This window comes from Protopterus annectens, chromosome 6.part0 (assembly GCF_019279795.1).
Source record: "Protopterus annectens isolate FY-2018-M chromosome 6.part0, PAN1.0, whole genome shotgun sequence".
NCBI lineage: Eukaryota > Metazoa > Chordata > Ceratodontiformes > Protopteridae > Protopterus > Protopterus annectens.
The window spans coordinates 325,747,626-325,772,339 of record NC_056737.1 but is presented as its reverse complement, the minus strand read 5'-3'; the positions used below and the strand labels follow the sequence as shown (position 1 = coordinate 325,772,339).

The 24,714-nt window shown below is 40.1% G+C and overlaps 1 protein-coding gene across 1 annotated transcript in view; it reads left to right on the top strand.

Annotated features, from left to right (window-relative positions):
• Positions 1-24,714, top strand: part of HEATR4 (HEAT repeat containing 4) — a 390,162-nt gene that overhangs the window by 50,523 nt on the left and 314,925 nt on the right. Inside the window, exon 3 of the mRNA XM_044074085.1 lies at positions 23,855-24,039. Within this exon, the coding sequence (XP_043930020.1) occupies positions 23,855-24,039 (185 nt within the window). The remainder of the gene's footprint in view (positions 1-23,854; positions 24,040-24,714) is intronic.

The window sequence follows — 24,714 nt, the reverse complement described above, 5'->3', positions numbered from 1 at the left end:
TAAAATAGTTTCTTACAAAAGAAAGAGGGATACTTCTTTTGAAGAAATTTAAGATTCTAAGAATCTGAATCTGGACAGGTGGATGAAGGGACAGATTCAAGGTTTTCTCTTCAGATTTCTGATTCAGACTCAGTGGAGACCAGTTTCTGACTGTCTATGTGTGTGTGTGGGGCCTCTCTTTCTCAGAGACTATTTCTAGAATGTGCCAGTGTTTTCAGTGGGAGAACACTGAGGTTTCTCAGTCTCTAAAAGAATATTATGAGCTATTACAGAAGGAATTTACAGAAATTTCACCCATTCCTCTAGTTTGCTTAGCTTTGGACGATGTGTGTGCTACTCTTACAATTTTCCTGACAGTTAGCCTGCTGTCTTAAAAAGGCAGATAGGCTGTATAAAGTTCCTCAGCCTTTTAAGTAAAATAGACTCTTCCCAAACCTGTTTCAGCAACTATAGCCATAGCTAATCCTTCTACTGATAAACACTTAGTTAATTCCAATCCTACTGTTTATGATAAAGATTGGAAGATTATAAGTATGGGGAAAAAGTGTATGCGTCTGCAAATTTGATTTTCAGAATTTCGAATTTTCAAACTCATATGTTAAGGTTTGTCCTGATTAATTGTGAATGTATCGGGAGTGATTTGTCTGCAGTTTCTTCCTCTGAGGAAATCTGATTTAAATAATTTAATGTCTTCTACTGTTCAAGTCTCTACTTATTATTTACAGAGTGTGTATGTCTCTGTCAATACTTCTTCCTGGGCAATGACTATCGGTACTGTTTTGAGTAGGTTTGCATGGCTGTATTATCAAAACTTCCCAGGTGATAACTAAAACTGAAATTTTAAATTCTCCTTTGGATAGAGATTTAGTGTTGGCCCCTCTGCTGCAAAGGTGATCAAAAAGTGTGATGAAAGGGTTAAGCTGATACAGGGAATCTCTAATATTTTTCATCCCTCCTTTTCCAAATTTTCCAAGGGATTTTCTAACTCCCCATCCAGTTTTGCTAAGAAAGACAATAAAAAGTCTCAAAAAAATTCAGGTAAACAGATATTTAAGAAGAAATGGCAAGGGAGTTCCAAGAATAATTCTGGAAACTCCCAAAACTAAGGAAAGTCCAATAAATCAGAATGACTGTATAAGAGACAGTGTTCTCCGCTCTCACCCTGGCAGACTATTTTTTGTTCTTGTAGAAAGTCTTGAGTCTCCACTTTTCTCTTTGTCAACAGATACTTTCAGACAAATGGGTTCTGAAGATCATTCATCAAGGTTACAGATCGCAGTGAGAGGAAATTCCACTTTTCCAGGGAGTAATTCCTCATCCTCCAAACCAGACTCTTTTGTTTCCACCTATCCTTAATCACATTGTCCCAGTGAGTAATAGAACCAGTCCGCTTTTCCCAGGTGGGAAATATTTTTATTCAGTAATGTTTCTAGTGCCAAAGAAAGAAAGAAAGAAAATACTTGGAGACCAGTTCTGGTTATTTCTTTCCTAAACCTGTTTGTGATAGTTCCAAAAAAATTATGTCACTTCACAGCCTGTTACCGCTTCTTCCTCACTCAAGGTTCCTGGTAACACTAGATTTAAAAGATGCTTATTGTCAAATTCCCATTCATCCAGACTTCAGATGTTTCTTAATGTCTTGTGTGTCTGTATCACATTATCAGTTCTCTGCCTTATGCTTTGGACTATCCACTACACCAACAGTGTTCACAGTGTCTAGCTTCAGTTATAGCTCATTGCAGGCTAAAGGGTATCTACATTTTTCCATATTTAGATGACTTGCTTATCTTTGCAGAGTCTTTTTCAAAGTGTCAGGAATCTTTCTCTCTCTTTCTTAGCTGAGAAAACTCTTAGACAAGCTGGGATTCCAAAGGAACATTCTAAAATATTTTTTGACTCCTTCTCACAGGACTGTGTTTCTGGGATGTCAAATGGACATCAGAGTTCAAAGAGCTTTTCTTCCACTGGAAAAATAGATCTATATCTAGATCTATTTCTATGCTTTTCCACTTATACTTCAGTCACTGTGAGGGGAAACCTTAGGATTTTGGGTCTCATGGCTTCTATGATTCTCATGATACCCCTGGCAACAGTGGTATCTAAAGTATCTATGGTCCCAGCACCAACACCCCTTGTCTTTTCAGATCCCAGTGCTGGGGTTTGTCAGAAGAGAAATCACTTGGTGGAGACATCGGATATTCCTAAATCCAGGTTTCCCCTTCTCCCTCCCTTTCCAAAGCAGTCAGTCACCACAGGTGCCTTGTTCTTTGCTTGTGAAGCAGTTTTGGAGGGCTATAAGTGCAAAGTGTTTTGGACACCAAGGACAGATGCAAGCACATATGTATGAAAGAGATGCTACACCTGATCAAGGCACTCAACTCTCTGAATCCTCTTTAGTCCCCGAGACCTCTAGAAGTTGTTATAGACTATTGCCATGCGGTACATTAACAAGCAAGGAGTAACCAGGTTGTACCCCTTGTGCTGACTAGCCATGTTAGCTTAGGATATAGTTTCACAGCACAGTCTCACTCTACAGGCATCCTGCACTCCATCAGAACAAAATTGTGTGGCAGACAAGCTGAGCAGGATAAGGACAGACCCTCAGGAATGGAAACTAGATTAGGGGATCTTCCAAGATTTTATCTATCTGTGGGGAATTCCTCAAGCAGACCTCCTTGCCTCTTCTCTGGAAAATCAGCTGTCAAGATTTGGCTGCAGGACCCCATTCAGGAAGACATGGAAGGCTGATGCCTTTTCTCTTCCTTGGACAGGAATGTTCCTGTGTGCATTTCCTCTCTTTCAACTAATATCCAAGGTACTATTGAAGATTCAGAAGGAATCCTACAAGATCATTGTGGTAACTTCCATCTGGCCCAGGCAACAGTGGTTCTCACTTTTTTTTGGAAATGGCTGGGGCAGTTACCACAAACTTCCTTACAGACCGGATCTACTCACATAAGAACAGGGTTGTTTGATACAACCCAACACCAATCAACTTCAGTTGACTGCCTAGATGATAAGGTCTTAATTCCCTTTAGGCAGCTGCTTACTGAGGATGTGCAGCAGGTACTAAAGGAGGCAAGAAAGCGTGCTACCAGAAAAGCATATATTACCAAATTGAAAAGGTTTTCTAGTTGGTGCCAACAACATAACCAGCAACCACTCAGGGCTAGTTGTTATCTGGTTTTACAATATTTCTTATTCCTCTGTCAAGGTTAATTCATCAGCCAGTTCAGCATGTCTGAACATGTTTCCTCCTCTTTCAATGCATTCTCATGTCAAAATGTTTTTGAAAGTGGTTTTATATATGAGGCTTCCCAGAAAACCACTGGCTCCTCCTTGGGATGTGAATTTTGTGTTATGAACCAACTAACCTGTCTGACTTGAGGCTCTTAACATAGAAAACAGTTGTACTGATTGCTTTGGCCTCTGCAAGAGTTTCAAGGTCTTATGGTGAGTCAACCCCATCTCATTTTCCGCAGTGACAAGAGTTTCTTTGAGAACTAGTCCTTTTATGCCTAAAGTGTATCTGAGTTTACTTTAAACAAAATTAGCCATCTCTCAGTTTTCTTCCCTGAACCAAAAAGTGAGGGAGAAAGGATTCTCTATACCTTGGATGTTCACAGACAACTCAGTTACTATCTTGACTGAACTAAATCGTTCAGATCTTTGTTCATTTCTTGTGAAGGTAAGAAGAAGAGACAACCTGTGTCAAAACAGACTATTTCCAAATCTTTGTTACCTTTTGTTATAATCATGCCAACAAAACTATTTCCAGTAGGGCCTAGGCCCACTCTACCAGGGCCTTGGGTTCATCTATGACTTTTTGGAAATGGATGAATTCTAGAAGCTGCAACTTGATCCTCTGCACATACTTTTACAAAGCACTATAAGCTTGATTCCCTCTCTAGGTCTAGATCTTGCTTTGCAAGGATCATTCTGCAGTGGTTCCTGGACTCTTCTCATTCCACCTACCAGTTGTTCTAGACTAGGGTAATCCACTACTGCTGCAGTGATCAACAATAAACATAGTACAGTGGTGCAAATAAACTTACCATAACAGTCAATGTTCGAATTATCACTGCTGCAATTGTCTCTTCCTCCCTTCATCCTCTTTTTTTTGGTTGTTGTTTATGCTAGGGTGTGGTTATTTATTTTTTGTTCCTTCTAGCATTGTCCTTTCAGGGCCCAGTCTCCCTCTCTCTGCTGACAGGAAATTTCTGAAGGGCTTGGCATCCAAACTTGTCTTTTAGTCAGCTCAGCTTGAGCTGCCTGACTGGGTGTATGGAAGGTGCCATGATACTTTGGAAGTGGATAGCTGTTATATCCTTGGCAGTCTATACACCATAAGCTAAAGCTACTACAGCATCTACTGTTATGGTAAGTTTACTCACACAACTGTACTTTCTTTATAATATTGTGTTTTTGTATTTCAGTGAGTGATTTATTTCCTTTTTGGGATTGGATTACTTTTAGGTTTCCTGTTCCTTCATTTTGCCCTTTTACTTTCTGTGATATTATGTTACTATTATTTATATTTAAAATTTTAATGTGTAAATGTTTTACCTATATGATTTAAGGGTTTATTTTTGGTATCTTTAGAAATAACTGTATAGGAAGGTAGGCTTATGTTTTAATTTCTTTCAGGAGGGCTTTTGTAAAGATTGTGCTTTCCATATGTATTTTCTCTATGTTTTTAGTTTTATTATGGCAATAATTACATTTTTTGGTTTTGGATTTAGAGGCACCTTTTTCAGCATTTTACAGTGTTATGCTCATACTTACTCTTGTGTCTGCTCTATGGAGATTAATCAATTGCACTTAGGACTGATTGCTGAAGATGCAATTGAAATGGAGATAAACTCTTTATGATATGAATAAAGTGATAAGTGCTTGATGACACAGAAATAGGAAAAATAAATAAAATGTATTCTAGTTAACTATGACTATCACATTCCTTTTTCAATGAGAATGAATGAATGAATTAATTAATGAATAAATAATGTATATATGCACATACATGTTTGAAAGAGAGAAAATGCGTGTGTGTGTGTGTGTGTGTGTGTGTGTGTGTGTGTGTGTGTATGTGTGCGTGCACGCATGTGTGTGTGTTTGAGTATATACAACATACACATGCATACAACAGCTGTCTAGTTGACTGCATATGGTTGACTTGTCAGTTGATACTTGATAAAGCTCGGTATTGCACCGAGCGAAAGCGCTTGTTTCAGTGTGGTGGCTTCCAATAAAGGATTTAACTACAGTTTTGTTTGGCGTTTCATCCTTGGGTCGTGAATTACTGTTTTGGTGATCGATAGATACATGAGAATGCACAAATTCAGGGGTTGGGAAATTTGCCCTTACCCCATGTTTGTGTGATCATGGAGTTAGTCAGTATAATTAGCAGGGTTGTGGGGCCACAAGAATAATTAGAATTTGTTTCAACAATACATGATTCAAGAGGAGGAGTGAGGTTTAAGGGAAGGCAGGAATTGAGCAATTTATGTAATGTTGGACTGACGACAACTGTAAAGAAAGAAAACGTGAAAATGTATGCAAATGGAAAACTGGTAATATGGTTTATAATCTTTTCTATTAATGTATGTGTGCTTATGCCTTAAGTGATAATTTAATAAGGGTGTTAAAAAAAGAATGAAGCTAAATTTAGAAAAAGACAGTGCTGCTCTTAATATGCAGAAACCACAAGACTAATTAGCTCAAAATAGTTCTTGAAATGTTCTTGTGATGCCCACCACTGCTACCAATATGTGATGGCCACCAGTATGTGAGGTCCCCATGCTGGGCCAGTAATCAAGGAGCCCGAATCCTCACCACTGACACTGGAGAGCACACAGGGGACAGACTCAGCCCGGGGTCTAGATGCCTCTATATCTGCCTCCCTCCAGGCCCCCAATAAGACTCCTCATTGGTGCAGCTGTAGGGTTAGGTCCTCAGCCGAATGTCCAAGCCAAGTCCCACAGCACCTCCTCTGTAAACCAAGTGCTTTGTGTCCCTGCCCCAAGTAGCTGACACACACACACACACACACACACACACACACACACACACACACACACACACACACACACACACACACACACACACACACACACACACACACACACACACACACACACACACACACACACACCTGGGAAAGGCTGGCACAGGTTTACTAGCTATGCCCCTTCTGCCCAGACTATAAGGTAATTATCACCTCCACCAGACACTCCCCAATCAGCTACTCTAAGGCCCTTAACAAAGGGTGTCCATTTATCCTGTATAATATTAATACTAAACCTAATACAAATGGTAGTAGTTCACAAAGACTGCTAGGACATCTGGAGTGGCCCATACAGTATCACCAAATAAATATAAGTAATCTCAAAGGTTAGATACTTTCTACAAGGACCAGCCACGATAAAAGTTTTAAATATAACGAAACAAACCAAAAAAAACTGCAAATAGTAACTAAAAAATAAATCCAGGTGTGTATCCAGTCAAACAGGAGATGAATTGTGGTTGAATTCATCTCCTGTTTGACTGGATACACACCTAGATTTATTTTTTAGTTACTATTAAAAGTTTTAAATATATTTAATGGTAAACAATAAAAAACAGGAAAATATTGAATATATTTTTACAGTATACCACAGAGTTCAAATCACAGAAAATATTGAAATTAACATTGATGGACAGACTCATACAAATAAAGAAAAACACTCTCTGAACTAAGCTTCACTATATTCTTGACTGAATCTAAAAGAATGTACTGTTCCCTAGTTAAGTTACTTACTACCACAAGGCAAGATGCTGTGGGTGAGGGTCTTTTTAGTCAGGTTTTCCAAACAGAATACTCAATCTTATGTGATTTCTCTTTGTAATATCTAAACTATAATTTCCAAGAGGGTGAATGAGCTCATCTGGTCACCTGACTGTAGGTTCTCACAGTATTCCCCACTGAAGCTGAAGCAGAAATTTAGCACAGATGGCCTCAGTGCATATCCAAATGTTTATGGCAATGCTTGAGGCCTTCCCTCTTTTCACTGAACTAATGAACAAAAGCTCTTTCCCAGACCCAGTGCCTCTGGTCCTATTCAGCACTGTGAGGTGACGTTTTAATGGTTTAACAGCTTATTTACATATCCCTTATTTTTCTTAGAGTTACCCTTTGCTGTCCCAGTGTCCTCTGTTAAACCATATACATGTAATTCAGTTGCAATAATACATGTACATTTCCTTCCATTTCAGCAGGGACACTGTTAATACATTTTAACATAAGCAAGCCTCACAAATACATTTTCAGCACACGTATCTGTACAAATCAGTATAATACATTTGTAACACAAGTATATTGTATAAAACAGTTTGCTATTCAAAGGACATCTCATTCCTTACAAAACTCCAGGTGGCTATGCTGGCACTTGCCCATATCATCATCTCCCTCCCCCTCAAAAACTTAAGCTAGTTTTTCAAGTGACCCTTGAGAAACATGGCTTGAGAGAAATAAGCCTATCTGGGAATATGTTATCCTATTCACTGTCTTGAGAGCCCATCAGCATTGGCATTGTTGACCCCACTGTTATGTTATACTGTCATGTCATATGCCTGTAATCCTGAGCTCCACCTTAGTAACTTGGCATTTTGCTAGCTGGCTCTATGTAGCCATGTTACGGGATTGTGATCTGTAACTGCAGTGAATTTGCTTCCATACAGATAAGGCTGAAGTTTCTGCAGTGCCCATACTATGGCTAGACATTCCTTTTCTACAGTTACATAGCATTCCTCCCTGGGATGGAGTCTATGGCTGAGATATACCACTGGTTGCTCTTCTCCGTCTGAGGAAAAACCTGACTTAGTGCAGCCCCCACACCATGGTTTGAACCATCCACCTGCACAACAAATTCTTTGCTCTTATCTGGAATGGCTAACACAGGGGGGTCCTCCCAAAGCTCCTTTAAGCTTCTTCGGGAATGTCTGCTCACATGCTACCTTATCTGGTCTATTTTTCCTTGTAAGGTCTGTGAGGGGAGCAGCTACAGTACTATAATTGGAGACAAACTTTTAGTAGTATCCCGCTCTCCCTAAGAATGACCTCACCTCCTTTTTGGTAACAGGGATAGGCCATTGAATGGCTTCCACTTTGGCAAGCTCTGGTTTGATCGTACCACTCCCCACTGTATGTCCAAGGTAGGAGACCTCTGCCATACCCACCTGAAACTTACTGGACTTAATGGTCAACCTTGCCCTCTGCAGTCTGACCAACACCTTCCTGACATGCTGAAGGTACTCTTGCCAGGAATGGCTGTAGATGACAATATCATCCAGGTAAGCTCCTGCTAGGATACAATTCACCAGCCTCTGGAAAGTCACTATGATATTTTTAATCCCAAAGGGCATCTTAGTGAACTCATACAAGCCGAAAAGAGTCACAAAGGCTGACCTCTCTCTAGTGTTGGGAGTCAAGGGCACCTGTCAGTAGCCCTTTGTAAGATCAGTAGTGGTCAGATAGTTAGCCCCAGCCAGCTGCTCAAAGGCTTCATCTGTCCTGGGTATGGAGTAAGCATCTGACTGTGTGTGACTATTCAATTTCATGTAGTGCTGCCATCCTTCTTTGGTACCAGCACCACTGGGGAGGCCCAGGGCCTGCTGGACTCTTGGATTACTCCCAATTCCAACATCTCCTGTATCTCCTCCCTCAGAGTCTGTCTGACTCACTCAGGCACCCTGTAAGGGGCCTGCTTTATAGGTCTTTCAGACCCTGTATCCACATCGTGCTGCACCAGGTGGGTGCACCCTGGTTTGCCAGTGAACATGTCCCAAAACTCCTGTAACACTGCTCAAATTTCTTGAACCTGGGTAGGGGATAGCCACTTGTACATTGCTAACCCTTCCACTGAGGTGTCAGTCCAAGCCTCACTGAGGAGATCAGTCACCAGACCCCCCTCAGACTCCTCCTGCTATCCACTGCAGATACTCAGCACAACAGTCTCTTTTTCATGGTGAAGCTTCATCATGCTAACATTGTACAATTTGTGCCCCTGCCTCCTGCCTAGCAGTTCTACCATGTAGTTAACATCACTGACCTTCCTTACCACCTTGAAGAGTCCCTCCCAAGTTGCCTGTAGTTTATTGTGTCTAACAGAAATGATATCCATCACCTGCTGCCCCACAGCATACGCTCTGACTTGAGCATTCCTGTCATACCAGATCTTTTTCTGCTGTTGGTCTCCTGCCAGATTCTCCTGGGCCAAGTCTGTGAGCTCCCTGAGCCTTGTCCTGAGGTTTAAGATGTATGCTACAACAGACTCCTTGTGGGATTCAGACTCACCCTCCCACTCATCACGAATCAAATCTAAAGGCCCTCACACCCTATGCCCATACAGCAACTTAAAGGGTGAAAAACATGTGGATTCCTGGGGCACCTCCCTGTATGCAAACAATAGATAGGGCAAATATTTGTCCCACTCTCTCTTAAACTGGTCTGCAAATGCCCATAGCATGGTGTTTAATGTAGAGTTTAACCTCTCCATAAGACCATTAGTCTGAGGGTGGTAGGGGGTTGTGTTTAGGTGCTTCACCCCACAGCACTCCCACAGATAAGCTAGCAGGTCTGACATGAAATTGGCACCTCTGTCAGTCAAAATTTCTCTTGGGAAACCTACCCTGCTGAAAATCTCTAACAAAGCATTTGCCACCTTCTGTGCCTTGCTGGAGGACAGAGACATCTCCTCAGGGAATCTAGTAGCATAATCTACTACCACTAGGATATATGTCTTCCCTGTGGAACATGGGGTACTCAAAGGTGCCACAATATTCATAGTTACCCTCTGAAATGGGTCCTCAATCATAGGCAAAGGCTTCAAAGGAGCTTTTACCTTGTCCCCTGCCTTGCCTACTTTTTGGCACTGCTCACAGGTCCTGCAGTACCCTGTTACATCCCTGGCAATCACAGGCCAATAAAAGTTCTGCATAACACATCTCTTGGTATGCTTTATGCCCATATGACTTGCAAATAGAATGTCATGAGCTATGGGTAGAAGTGCCAGACAGTAGGCACTGGACACTACCAATTGCTGTATTACCTCACCTTCTAGCCCTTCCTCAGGGGTCTACTGTCTATATAGTAACCCTTTGTTCCAGTATACAGAATCCCCTTTTCCTTGAGAATCAGGTGCCTCCCTAGCTATCTCGCTCAAGCCTTGTAATGTAGAGTCTGAGAGCTGAGCCTGTCTCAGCTCTCTCTTTGTAATTCTCCCCAGCTACCCTTCCACAGGAAGTCTGGCATCCTCTGACAGTGGTACCTCACTGTCAGCCTGGGTACTACTACTCACCTTTGCCCTACAGTCACTCTGTCCAAGGGAATATCAGTAACCTCCAGCAGCTGTGGCTTACCTTTAATCTCACTGCTACAGGATAGCTCCCTCCCTGGAGTAGCCACATCACCAGTCCTGACTTCAGGTGTGCAGTCTGTCTGGGTCTCCCCCAGGCTACCAGACCGACAGGCCTGTCTCCAAGCCTGACTGTGTGTCACTGCATAAACCCAAGGGAATGCATTATCAAAATAATTCCCTATCAAGACATCTGCAGGGATATCCTCAAACACACCTACTTGCTTGCTTCCTTTTCCACCCTCCCAGTCAAGGTGAACCCAGGCCAAATTCATTTGGAATGGGATCCATCCTAAAACTCTGACTAGAGTGGACTGCCCAAGCAAGTACTGCTCCTCTTTAACCACTGCAGGCTTCACAGTGGTTATATCAGAGGTTGTGTCTCTCTTGGCAGTGGCCTGTTTTCTGTCCACTAAGATCAGATATAACCTCTGCTGGGAGTTTGGTACCTCTATTGTCTCCAGACAACTTACCACTGGGATTCTGTTATTCCCACTTGCTGACTCCCCCACCATTTGTTACTCACCTTGCCTCTGGGACATTTATATCATGCATAGCCCCACTGGTTACATTTAAAACATTTAACCCTTGATCCTGGTCGTGTACCTAATTAGTGGCTTCCCTTGTTACTGGTGGAATCTACTGGGGTGGTTTAGGCTTCCCACCATGGGTTTCCTTACGTGCAGCACTGAGTATCCCTGTCCTGTGCAGTGATGCCCTGTTTGCTAGGTATAGGTCTCCTTTTTTCACCAACTCATCTGCAGAGTTGCATACTCTTGACTGCCAACCAGATTATCATGTCCTCATGCAAAGTGATAAGGGTTTGTTCCAACCGAAAAGTGGTGACCTGACACCCACTCATCCACCTATTCAAATAAGTGCTTAGATCAGCAATAGAATCTCATACATTTTCATCTGCCTTCCATCTATGCTCATGAAACTTTCTTCTGTAAGCTTCAGGTGTTAATTTAAACATTGTAATAAACAGTGCTTAACTTGATGATAATCTAAACAATCAGCATCAGACAATTTAGAAATAACAGTTACAGGTTTACCGTGGAGTAAGGGGGGGTGAGGAACTGTACCCAGAGCCCTTGGTCAACATTATACTGTTTGCATACTCTTTCAAATATATGAATAAAACTATCAAAATTATCACCTTCTTGGTACTCAGGAAGAAGTTTACAGACCTTTATTGCTTTTGGGGTATGGTTACTCCCTTCCCCATTACCTCCATGACCTTGGCAAAGAGTCCGCATTTCCTTTTATGTTGTCTCTGCCTCTCGTTTTCTTCAGCTTCCAAATGCCACAGTCTCTGCTGATTCTATTTTGACATCCAAATACCAGTCTGTCTGCTGGTTCTGATTCCAAACATTTGGAATCCAGTTTAAGTCTCTTTAACTCCAAATGGATTTTTAAGTCCTCTGATGAAAAGTTGGTCTGTCCTGTTTCTGAGAGCTGTACATCCCCAGTGCCAGTTTGGTTGTTTTCCTTGTTGCTGGTCTGTGATGCAGCTGTGATTAAGGCTGCAGTCATTTCCCCTTAAGTCAGGTTGGCATGTGCCAGTCCTTTGGCTTGGTACATCTCAGCCAACTGGTTCCTCATCAGCTTGCCATAATCCTCTGCTGACATCCTTGCCTGCTTCTCCCTGACTAACTTAGCTAACAAAAAGCAAATAAATAAAACTATTGTGATATGAAACTGTGAATGTCTACCATGTAGCTGCTGAGAGTACACCTTCTTTGCTGACACTGCTTACAGGCTACAGAAATGTAATATCCACACTGCTGCTCACCATTGTGTAAGCATGTGATGGTCCCACCACTGCCAACCAATATGTGATGCCCACCACTGCTATCAATATGTAATGGCCACCAATATGTGTCCCCCACTGGGCCAGTAATCAAGGAGCCTAAATCCTCACCACTGACACTGTCAGGGGCTAGCACTTGGAATAGAAATGGATACACTCAGTATTTCCAGATACATCAAGTACAATTTCCCTTAAGAGCACACAGGGAACAATCTCAGCCTGGGGTGTGGATATCTCTATATCTGTCTCCCTCTAGGTCCCCGATAAGACTCCTCACTGGTACAGTTGTAGGGTTAGGTCCTCAGCTGAGTGTCCAAGCCAAGTCCTGCAGCACCCTTTCTGTAAACCCAGTGCTTCGTGTCCCTGCCCCAAGTAGCTCACACGCACACACACACACACACACACACACACACACACACACACACACACACACACACACACACCTAGGTAAGGTTGGCACAGGTTTACTAGCTATGCCCCTTCTGCCCAGACTATAAGGTAGTTATCGCAACCACCAGACAATCCCCAATCAGCTACTCTAATGCCTTAACAAAGGATATCAATTTATACTGTGTAATATTAATACTAATACAAATGGTAGTAGTTCACCAAGATGGCTAGGCCTTCTGGAGTGGCCCAGACAGATTCACCAAATAAATATAAGTAATCTCAAAGGTTAGATACTTTCTATAAGGACCACCCACAATAAAAGTTTTAAATATATTTAATAATAAACAATAAAAAGAACATGAAAATATTGAATATATATTTACAGTAAACCACAGAGTTCAAATCACAGAAAATATTGAAATTAACATTGATGGACAGACTCATGCAAATAAAGAAAAACACTCTCTGAACTAAGCTTCACTATATTCCTGACTGAATCTAAAAGAATTTACTGTTCCCTAGTTAATTTACTTACTACCGCAAGGCAAGATGCTGTAGGTGAGGGTCTTTCTAGTTAGTTTTCATAAACAGAATACTCAATATTTTGAGATTTTTGTTTGTAATATCTAAAATATAATTTCCAAGAGGGCTGGCAGAATGACTTCATCTGGTCACCTGATTCTAGGTTCTCACAGTATTCCCCTTTGAAGCTGAGACAGGAATTTAGCACAGACAGACACACTATACATCCAAATGTTTATGGCAGTGCCTGGGGCCTCTCCTCTTTTCAATGAGTTAAGGAACAAAGGCACTTTCCCAGATGCAGCGTGTCCAGCCCTATTCAGCACCATGGGGTGCTGCTTTAATGGTTTAACAGCTTATTTACATTTCCCTTATTTTTCTTAAAGTTAACCTTTGCTGTCTCAGTGTCCTATATTAAAATATATACATTTAATTCACTTGCGATTATAGATGTACATTTCTTTTCATTTCAGCATGGTATAATGTTGATATATTTTAACACAAGCAAACCTCACAAATACATTTTCAGCACAAGCATCTGCACAAATCAGTTTGATATACAAATGGCATACAATTCAAATACATTTGTAACACAAACATCTTATATAAATCAGTTTGATATTCAAAGGACATATCATTCTTCACAAAACTCCAGCTGGCTATAAAGGCACTTGCCCATATCATCACATTTGTAATACCAATAAAACTTTACACACAACTTATCAGATGTTGTAATACCATTATAGGAAATGCTAGAGCATGATGCTGCACAAGTTTGATCAGCAGAGTAAAACAGAATATTTTTAAAACACCTGTTACAGAACCTTCTACATTAAAGTTTCATGAAGTTCTTCAACAAGTAGTACTTTAGGCTGATGCAAGCCAAAACCATAGGTACAGCATTAATGCAATAAGGTAGACCAGTAGTATATGGTTCAAGAGTATAAACAGAGATGTGCATAACTATAGAAACAATAATGGAAATTGTCCATATCTATCAAAAATGGCATGTCTATATGTATGACAAACCAGTAATAGTGGAATCATGTCACCAGTCATTGCAAAGTATTTTTTTTAAGAAATTACTTTATAACTCTAGATTACAAAGAATTCTGCTAAACCTGCAAAAGTATGATTGCAGAGTTCAGTACAAGGCACGAAAACAAATGTATATAGCTGTAACTCTGAGCAAAGTTTACCTAAAGGAGCAGAAAGGCTTTCTAGAAAAGGATTTAGAAGTTACATGGATTATACCACAGTTTACAATATCAGCTGATGAACTTAATGAATTTAAGAAGTATGCCTGAGAAGACAAAGAAACACAATTGTTAAAAGAAGCCTTCTCTTCAGACTACTTCACGAAGACACCCCATCTCCCCTCACAATGAGACAAATTGCTTCCAACCATAACTACAACCTTAGAAGACAGACTACTGGGGGGCTGTACATTTCTGACCCCCCACTACCAACCTACATATCCCAAATTGTAGCAGTCTCTACTTTACTATCTAACTGTCAATACTACCTACATGAAGTTCAGCCCTCAGTTCAACAGTACTTATTGAAGCAATGTAAGTGCAGTAAGTCCTGACAATATCCCTGGATGCACCTTAAATAGCATGAAGCACAATTCAGCCGCACCCTTAACAACACTTGGGATATTGGCTAAGCTTAAAATGACCCCCAAGGGCAGCTAGCTTAATACTTACATAAGAACATATAAATTCCAGAGTGCAGAACATATCAATTACTTCACTAAATACTCTCAAAATAATGTAATTCGTCTCATGCTATACCTTTGCTGCTGGATGATTTTGCCTTTTGTGTTTTTTTTCTGCACAATGATTTCTTTCCTTTGCTGAGTTTCTTTTGCCATATCATTGTCACTGTTTGCAGTACCCTAGGCTTAACCTAGGTGTAATTCTTCTATATTATACCACTGCCATTACATTTACTCATTGTAAACCATTTGAAACTGCTTCTTTTAAATATGTACATAGTATCTCTGTTACATGCACATTATTTGTTTTTTGTTTTCACCTATGAATCTGCTTACTTAATCACTTTTCGTTGTTACTATTTTGACTGTAAGTCGTGCTGAGCCAGCAGCTGTTCACCCTATAATCAGTTTTCTACCCCAGTAACCAGAATTTAAATAAAATAAATATTATGACCAGACAAATAACAGTACATAGATACACACTTTCTACACAGAAATGAACTTTCGGTACTTACGTATTATTGCAACCCCCTTCTGAATGACTCACTCTGCAGTTGTGCTTATCTGCAGACATCTACTGGCTGTATTATGTCGTTAAAACATTTAATAGTCGGCAAGGAAAATGCTAATTTAACTTTCTACTGGCATGTTGTTTGAGTACACTCTGCACTCTTGTAAGGTTACATACATTTCCTAGCCTAGCCATTGCTTTTCTGTTTGTAACAAGCAGTAGGCGACCCGTACTTGCACTTATATGCCGCATAATCCAATGGATTTTGCCAATGGTGCACGATGACATGACATGAGTTGGGGGCCGCTGGGCTTCAATCCAATGTTAACATAATGAAGGGGTCAAGGCAACAGCGAATTACACAAACATAAATTCATAACCTAACAACTCTAAAAATGTGCTCCAGTAGAAAAGGAAAAGAAAACAGAACCAAATCAGTTGCACAAAATACTGACTTGGTAGAACCTTACAACAATTGATCTGCTAACCTCTGACTTACAGAAACGGATTATAGCAGCCTATGCTCAGTTCAAATGGACAAAAAATGAGCTAGGTTGTTTCCCGAAGTGACAATAATGTACTTAATGTAAACTAGACCATAGAGAAACACTACAGAGAATTCTGAATTCATGTTAGACTTTGGATTCTAAGTGCTAAAGTAAAGCGAATGCATGCAGTTATGCATTTAAATTACAACTTCATTTCCTTGGTTGGTTTTCAGTTCATCCTTAGAAAACATAATTCACCACCAATTCTTATTAACACATTGGATTTTAAACCTCTTTTAATAAAACAGTTCTGCCGGCAGGCAAAACAGCAGTGACTCGCTTACCATTTCGCTCTAGTTATGAATTTGTTGGTCGTTCAAAATGTGGTTGCGATAATACGTAAGTACCAATCTTTCTTTTTTGCAAGGCTTAACATGTAAATCAGATAAATAATAATTCCAAGTTAAATGAAAGAGTGTTCATAGGTTATTACTAGGCATGCAGTCCAGGAGACCATTAAAGAGCCTATGCCAAATTTCCAATTGCCCCAAAACACTATCTGCTTAAGTCACTTGCTAAGGGTCACACAGTAAATAAATGAAGGTAGACAGAATGAAATCCTGTACAGAGGAAGAAGCTTGTTAGTAGCTCACAGCCTTAATGCACTGTGCTAATCACCAGATACACAAATCATATTCGTGATCCCTCTTTACTGAGAGCAAATGTTGTCCAAGAGGGGCCATCGTTTAGGTAGCCATCAGTAATAGTTCAGTATTTTTCCTATTTTTTTTCAGTTCTGTATCTCTGTGCACATTCAGCTATGCAAGACTGAGGGCATGCAATGGTCTCTGTGCAATGAACAAGTGAAATTGTGATCAAGGAAGTAGCCCCACCCACCAATGCATTAGCATGGAGGTGGTTTTCCCAGTCTCCACCAAGGAAATCACACTTGTCAGATGTGCCTTTGTGTGCATGCAGTTCTCCCCATCACTTGAGAGAGGCAAGTGGACCTTGCCTCTTTACTCTTCTCCTTTCCCACCTGAATCCTCCAGTACAGAGCTTCTAAGTGAACTTTGGTCACCTGGATTGCAGTTAGGGCTCCATTCCTGATAGATCACAGCTTCATAGGTTCACAGATGTTTGCTAGGCTAATGACCACAAGGGCCTCTTTAAGCCAAGCCATGCATCCCAAATCTCTGACAAGTTCTAATACCCTTGATAAGTGTAAACAAGGGTTTGGGAGATGAAACATTTATAAGCAGGGGCCTGGGAGATGAACCATTTACATGTTGTCTGTGTCCATTAGAGACACATGCCAGACCAGGGATGAATTTCCTGTTACTCATACAATTGTCCAAGTTGCACTTGAATTGGGTTAGAGAGGAACTCTGCTTCACATGGATGGGGAACCTGTTACATAGGAGGGGTAATCTCTGGGATACATACCTGTCTCTCCAGCAGGTCCTATTTATATCACAGGCAAGGTTTAAGTCTTTAAAACAGGTAATTCTGGTGCTGTTTGTTTTGTGGCTATGCAGGAGGTCCATCAGACTGGAGTATGACAATGCCCTGTATGCTAGGCATAGATCTCCCCTCAAAAGCCTGTAGGAGACAGAACACTGGGATTGGGCCTTGAGGCAGTCTGCACAGGACATTTTACTTACACCCTGTATTCTTTTAGTGAGGAACCTCTGTGGACATTCCAATTGCTGGATATGCCTGGTTAGGTACATACCAAAGGGGGCGTTGTACTCAATGATAGGTGTGTGTAGGACAGTAATGTTTCTTCTACCAATCTGTCTGGTCACATCTGATCATTCAGGGTAGTGTTGAAAAACTAAGAGCAGGGCCATATTAAACCCTGTCCTCTGTGGCGAATGCCTTTGGAATCAAATCTACCCACCCCTTCCCATTACCAGTCACACAAAACATGAAGAAGAGAGAGTTTCAACATCAGCTTCAGACTTTACTGTCTTATTAAGCAATTCTTTAGAACTGTCTTAACCTGAGTTCCATACCACAGACAGAATTGTAGGAAAGCAACAAGTCATTAGTGTATTAGGGTTAGTGTACCAAAAACTTCAGAAAACAGCACTTTAGTTATAAGCTGCCAACAAACAGATACAGGGATTTGCCAGGAAACATGTAAGGTCAGAAAAACAGGCAAGGCTATTACATACAGGAAAAACAGGCAGATGGATTGAGACACACAGAAACATTTCTACTAGGTAGGGACTTTAAAAACTTAAGCTTCTGGGATGTATACTTATCATCTAGGTCAACAGCATCCATGTCTCCCACAAGATTTCCTAGACTCATTTTTTTGGACACTCTTTGGGGGAAAAAATGCAACAGCAAAACCTTTTAATGCTCTCCCCTAGCCCCAAAGAATGCAAAAAATTGCTATACAACGTTCCATCCCAGTCTACTTTGCCCAGCTCACCTTTAGCAAGAGAACACTTGCCCTGAAGTAAATCTGTCAAAGCCAAGGCAGAAAATCCCACTTGATACCTGCAGGGTGCTAATCTCAAGGGTTTTTCTTTGCTGAGATAATAATTCACTAAATAGGCAGATTCTCTTTCCCCTCGCTTATCTCACTCACCTCCTTATTCCTCACACAACCTCCTCCCTCCCTCCTTAATACTCTGTCTTCTTTCATTGCCTACTTCTTTTTGATCTCCTCAGGCAACAGTTTCTATAGCCCTAGAACAGTCAATCTTTTGTCTCAAATATTTATTGTTGTACTACCTATTTAAACTAATTTTGTATTTTTTATCCTTTTTTTCTACATTATGTATCACACATTAATTTCATGTTGGGTATCTTATATGAATATTACACAGTTACACATTATGTATCTTATATGAATATTGTACTATTACAACACTGTACTCTGTGGAGCTTTTCTCCCCTGCCTCCACTGAAAACGGGCTCATTTGGACTTTCCCAGTAAACAAATGGAAATAAAAATGAAATGTCTGCATATTAAGTAAGTGACACCTAACAGCAACAAGGAGAAGACCTACAAAGTGCAGCTGTGCCCTTGCAGTCAGAGGGCATTCTGTAACCATCAAACCAACGTGTTGCACAGCAAGGCAGTCCTTTGTTAAAATCCACAACGTAAAATAAATGCTAAAAGCACGTCAGACTAAGCACTTTTCACCTGTTCTTATTCAGGCATCATCAGAGTCATGCAGGTACTAACATTATTCACTTTTAAATAGGAATGCATATATAAAAACTGCATTGTAAAGAAGCCGAGATAGTGTAATGGCTAAAGTCCCGGCTCCACATGCAAGTGTCCACGGTTCAAGCCCCACACCTATCCACAAGCAATAAATAACTTATTACAATATCTGCAATGTTGTAACATTTATACATATTCTTATAAAACATCCAAATATATATATATATATATAATTCTAGATGCATTTAGCTTTCCTTTTCAGAATACTGGTCACAGAAATGGTATCATTTATGCCTGGTCTAGTGCTGGCATTTAATCTCAATTGTCATTCTGTTTACTTAACTTGTAAGTCCAAATCTGGGTCTCCCCCTCTATTATTGATTAGCACTCTGTCAATAATAAAGAAAATAATACTTTTTGAAATCGACACATCCAAGACTATATGTGTATAAAGCACTAGTTAGCTTTCCATTCCTGATGTCCCTATTATGTTCCATAATCCTGTCGTGCAACTTCCCGACTATCTTGCCTACATAAAATGCAGGACAAAAGATACAGGTAGCAATGTAAACAACAAATTTTGTGTTGCAGTTGCAATGACCAGGACACTGCAAATTTTCCTCTTTCCCCATTCAGCCAGTAACAAATTTGCAAATGCTGGAGCACATTTTGTTCCCATGGCTACCCCAGATTTGTGGTGAAAATATTCCCCCTCAAATATTAAGAAGTTGTTCTTAAGCACTACTTCTAGAAAATCTGATAGTAAATTGACTCTAGTTTGATTAAAATGCCCACTTTGTATTAAGCCTTCTACAAAATATTCCAAGCCAATATCATGGGGGATCACTGTGAAGACGTTCACAACATCAGTGGCCACAAATAAATCTTCTTTGTCTACCCGTGTGGTTCTTAATAATTCAAGACAGTGCCATGAATCTCTTAGGATGTATGTGATATAATTCACTGCTTTCTTGGAAAAATTATCTAGAAAGGCTGCTAATGGCTCAGTCTTTGAATTGTGTGCAGCTACGACTGGCCTGAAAGGGGGGTGATTGATGTTTTTGTGTATTTTAGGTATTCCGAATATAACCGGAATCCCTGGTGTTTCAACTCTTAGGAAATCATACTCATCAAGGGTGAGGGTATCCTGAGTCAAGGCATCAAATAACAAAATATCAAGTTTTGAGTATGCCCTGTTTATCTCATTCAAAGAAACTCTTTCATAATTGTCATCCTCATTAAGTAGAGAATACATAGTCAATTTGTTTCATGATGACTACTCCCCCATCCTTGTCTGGCTTCATCGCCCTATACTCCTTGATTGTCGATAACTTTTTTGGGGTGAATTTCTCATCATTAGAAAGGTTTTGGCATCCGGAATGACTTGTTTTTAAAATTTCCCTAAAGTCGTTTTCCACAAGCATTTCGAACATATTGACCATTGGATTACAGGGTGGTGAAAAAATTCTTTTACGTTTTAAAGTAAATGGTTCAGTGTGTGAACCTTGATTTTTGCTCCAGAAAAATAACCTTAAATTTAGCTGCCTTGTAAAAGCTGCAAGTTAATCAACAGTTTCATTATATAGTTCTAAATCCTGGCACAAAACCCAAATTTGGACTTACAAGTTAAGGAAACAGAATGGCATTTGAGATTAAATGCCAAAGCTAGACCAAAATGGAGTGAGTAGTCATTCAGCAAACACAATAGAGCTAACGGAGGAGGAATCTGAATGGAAGTTTACACATTTCTTCTTTTCTTACCTCCTGGATGCTGACTGCACACATTCCCCACTGAAACAGTTCAAACTAAATCTGTGAGAAAAGGCAGTAGCTGATGTCATCACGCACACTTTGTAGGCTGTTGATGCCTGGTGCTGTCAGCCATAAATTTAAAGTCATAATACAAAAAAAAAAACTAAATGAATAAATAAATAAAGCATTTTAAAAAATCAGGAATTAAAGGGGCCACTCGGGAATTCGTGGCACCCCATTATTTTGCCCTCAAAACCGGTAAATACCGAGGAACTCGTTATGGTTGAGAGGTATGATACCAGGCATACATTTCCCCTCAAAAGCCTTTAGGAGACAGAATACAGGGATAGGGCTTTGAGGTAGTTTGTATAGGACATGTTAATTACATCCTGTATTCTTTTAGTGAGGAACATCTGTGGATGTTCCAGTTGTTGGATAGAACTGGTTAGGTACGTACCAAAGGGACACTTTTATTGATGATAGGTCTAATGATTGCCAAATACAGTGGAAGAATGACTATATTGGACCTAGATGCCATACCTTTGTTTATAAGTATATAATGAGCCTGGAACTCACTTCCAGCTGATATAACTTTGCTGTCCTCCCTAGGCCAATTTAAAACTAGACTCAAACAACATCTGGCACTAAACTGGCTTTGCCACTGCAACAAGCCTGGCTAACTCTCATCAAGAATGTGAAAAATCTATTAATCAGATTACTGTTGAACTTACCCCTGACTGTCACCAGGGAGTAACACTAACTTGTTGAACTTGTCTATTCATGTTTGCTTATGTATTCTTTGTCTGTACCATATTTGTAATATGTTTTCATTGTTTTATTGTATCTGCTTACCTTGGTGCTTTTCTCCCCGGGCCTCCGCTGAAAATGGACATGAATCCAGTCGGATTATCCCGGTCAACAAATGTAAAATAAAATAATAAAATAAAATAAAAAATAAGTTGCATAACATAAGATTTCCTCATTACTGTAGACACGTGATGGTCAAAGGCTAGATTACTCTCTACATTTGTTCCCAAGTCCCTGACTACTTGGTCAATACTATATTGACAACACACTGCTAAGAAATTACCAGTGGTGGATGGCTTCCTGAAATATAAGTTTCATTTCTTTCTCACAGATCCAAGCTGTGGGGGTTCAGTCCTCACACTGATCCCTTTGTGAAATTTGTACAATTTCCCATGCATAGGCAGGTTTTTCCCCAGGTACTCTAGTTTACTACTCGCCTTGGTGGTTGATCAGTTCTGGTCGATGCACCCATCTATCAACTGCAAAGTCATTGGACAGTTTTGGGTGACAAGCAATACAGCTTTTTTGCAGGGTATCTGAACGAGATGGTAACAACTGAGATTTGGAAGTCTTAGTTTTTCCCCATTCTTGTGCAATCTCAAGAGTTAGTATATACAGAGATGGGGCGGGGCTTATCCCCCCTATAAAAGTAGTGCTTTTTTGTGTCTTTAGTGGAAGTGAATGGTGCGGGGTTCAACAAATAGCCATAATGATAATTCCAATCAATTACCTTACAAAAAAATATATAGACTATCTGTTGATAAAGGAAAATAAAAATTCATCAGTTCATTGTGTAGGTTTTTCTAAAGCTCAAATGCTGATGGGAAGAAGACTGAAATTTAAATTGATTATGACTACATTTTTGTTGTCACCAAAAGACTGGATCTGTTTGAATTTACTGTGGACTGTTTGGTGACATGCAATATCTTGCAGGTCAAAATGCTGCAGACCATATGACTGTGGTGGAGTATTGAAAGACTACATAGTATTTATTAGCATTTTTGCAGGGGGGCTGCACCTCCCTATTTTGCTCTTTTCCAAAGGTGGTATGATCTTGAAGATCATATTTTAGAGATCAAGGATGTGTAGGGGAGAGGCGCCACATCAGGGGTTTCATAGGATTTAGTCCCCTGGAAAACACTGAGCAATATGCACTCTTTCACTATAACCTCGGCAGCAATCCATAGGATTTTGGACAGAGAGGTGTTGCATATAAATGGTCCAGAGCAAGCACAAATATATACAAAAGATCAGGGTAATGTTCTAACTTTACTAAAGGATAATCAAAGAAAAGAAAACAAAACCGTTACTATGGCAGAAGTACTTAGAATATGGTTGTAGAACTTGAGTTTGCAAAATGCACAAAGGAGTCAGATGCCAGCTACCATAGTTTGCAAATCTGTAGAACCATGACCATATTTTGTAAGTGGCTTTGATGATCACATTTATATAAAGAATCACAGACAATCATATGAGACTCAGAATGTGACTCCTCTAGAAGTTACTGAGGAAAAGGAAAATGCATTTTTTGAGAAAAATGTCAATTTTCATCATCCTCTGAGAGTTCAAAGGATCAAAACGCCATTCTTGAAATGCGGAAGAGTAAAAAGTCATGCAATGCCGCTGCTAGTGCTTCTATTCAGAAGAACACAGATATGCAGCAAGATGCACAGATTGTGGTTCCTGGACTGTCTTTAAATATAAAGTCAAAGAACTCTCAATGCAATGACTGTGATCATCAATACTCTAGTTATGGAAGCCTCATCAGAAAACCAGTACGATGTCTAGAATGTGCCAAGTCATTCTATTGATATGGTTTTGATTTTAGGAGGCCTTGCATGCAGTATCTTCCAGCCACCAATAGAAGGCACTGCAGCAGAAGCATAAAAAACTACACTCTCTTTTGAGTAAGCTGATATGTTTCTCTGCTGCAGATCTTCTTGATTCCCTTCCTTGACTGTGTTCTCACTCCACTGGGCTACTAAATTAGCTTAGTGCCTATTTTAGTATGATGACTGTAAGCAGTGTATTCTGCTGTCTTTATACATATTCATAAGGTACTTAGCAGGTTTTGTGGTTTAAGATATCTGAGTGGAGACATTATATACAGTTGTACAGTCCATGTGCTAACCCATATTGATAATGTTTTTTTTTTTTTTTAATCAGGTAGAATGGAATATGAATTTTGACACTTAGATAGTATAATGAATAGTAAACCATCTGCAGATGGAAAACTTTTTTATAGTCTAAAGATCAATATATTTGTTTTACAGGGTGCCAGGATTCTATCCCAGTGAAGTGCAAGAAGATGGACCTCTAAGTATCAACAAAACAGCTATGGCTGTGACAATAAAACGTTCAGAACCCCCACCACCAAAACTGCAAGACCTGCTGAACCCCCGAGCAGGCAAACACGTACATGCAACAGACAGCCTGTTTGAGCAAGAGCTCTATTCTGGTAAGCATCTACAACTTAAATTCTTCTTCTGGAAGGGGAACTCATAAGTAGTGTTGAAAGCTGCTAATGGGCAATTTAGCAATAATCCACAACTACTTGTGGGTAATGTCGGTTTACACACGGCACATTAGATGCGGGTAAACCTACAACATGATACAGATCATGCTGCATAATTTTGCTCTGTCCCTTGTGGAAAGATTGATTTGCTGGTAAATCACTGAGGATTAATGCCAGACTTTCATACTTTTTACTGTTTAGATAATGTGTACTGATGGACTATGGCATTCAAAAGAAGCTAAGAGGCATGCTCTATTTCTGTATTCTTCTTGCTTACTCTGTCTTAATCTCTCTCACACATGTATGCATACACACGCGCGCGTGCACACACACACACACACACACACACACACACACACACACACACACACACACACACAGACACACACACACACACACACACACACACACACATTACTTTTTCTCTTTATGTACTTTTTTTAATTAAATTTTGCACTTCCCTAATACTAATGCTTGATTTAGAAAGTGTTAAAATTATATCTGTTTGCTTTTTTCTGTCCAAGCTTCACTGTAGCTTAATCTGCTGGCTTGAAGTGGCGGACTTGTTTTTAAGCTGGGCTTTACCCGTACATTAACACCCTGGTAGAGAACATTCAT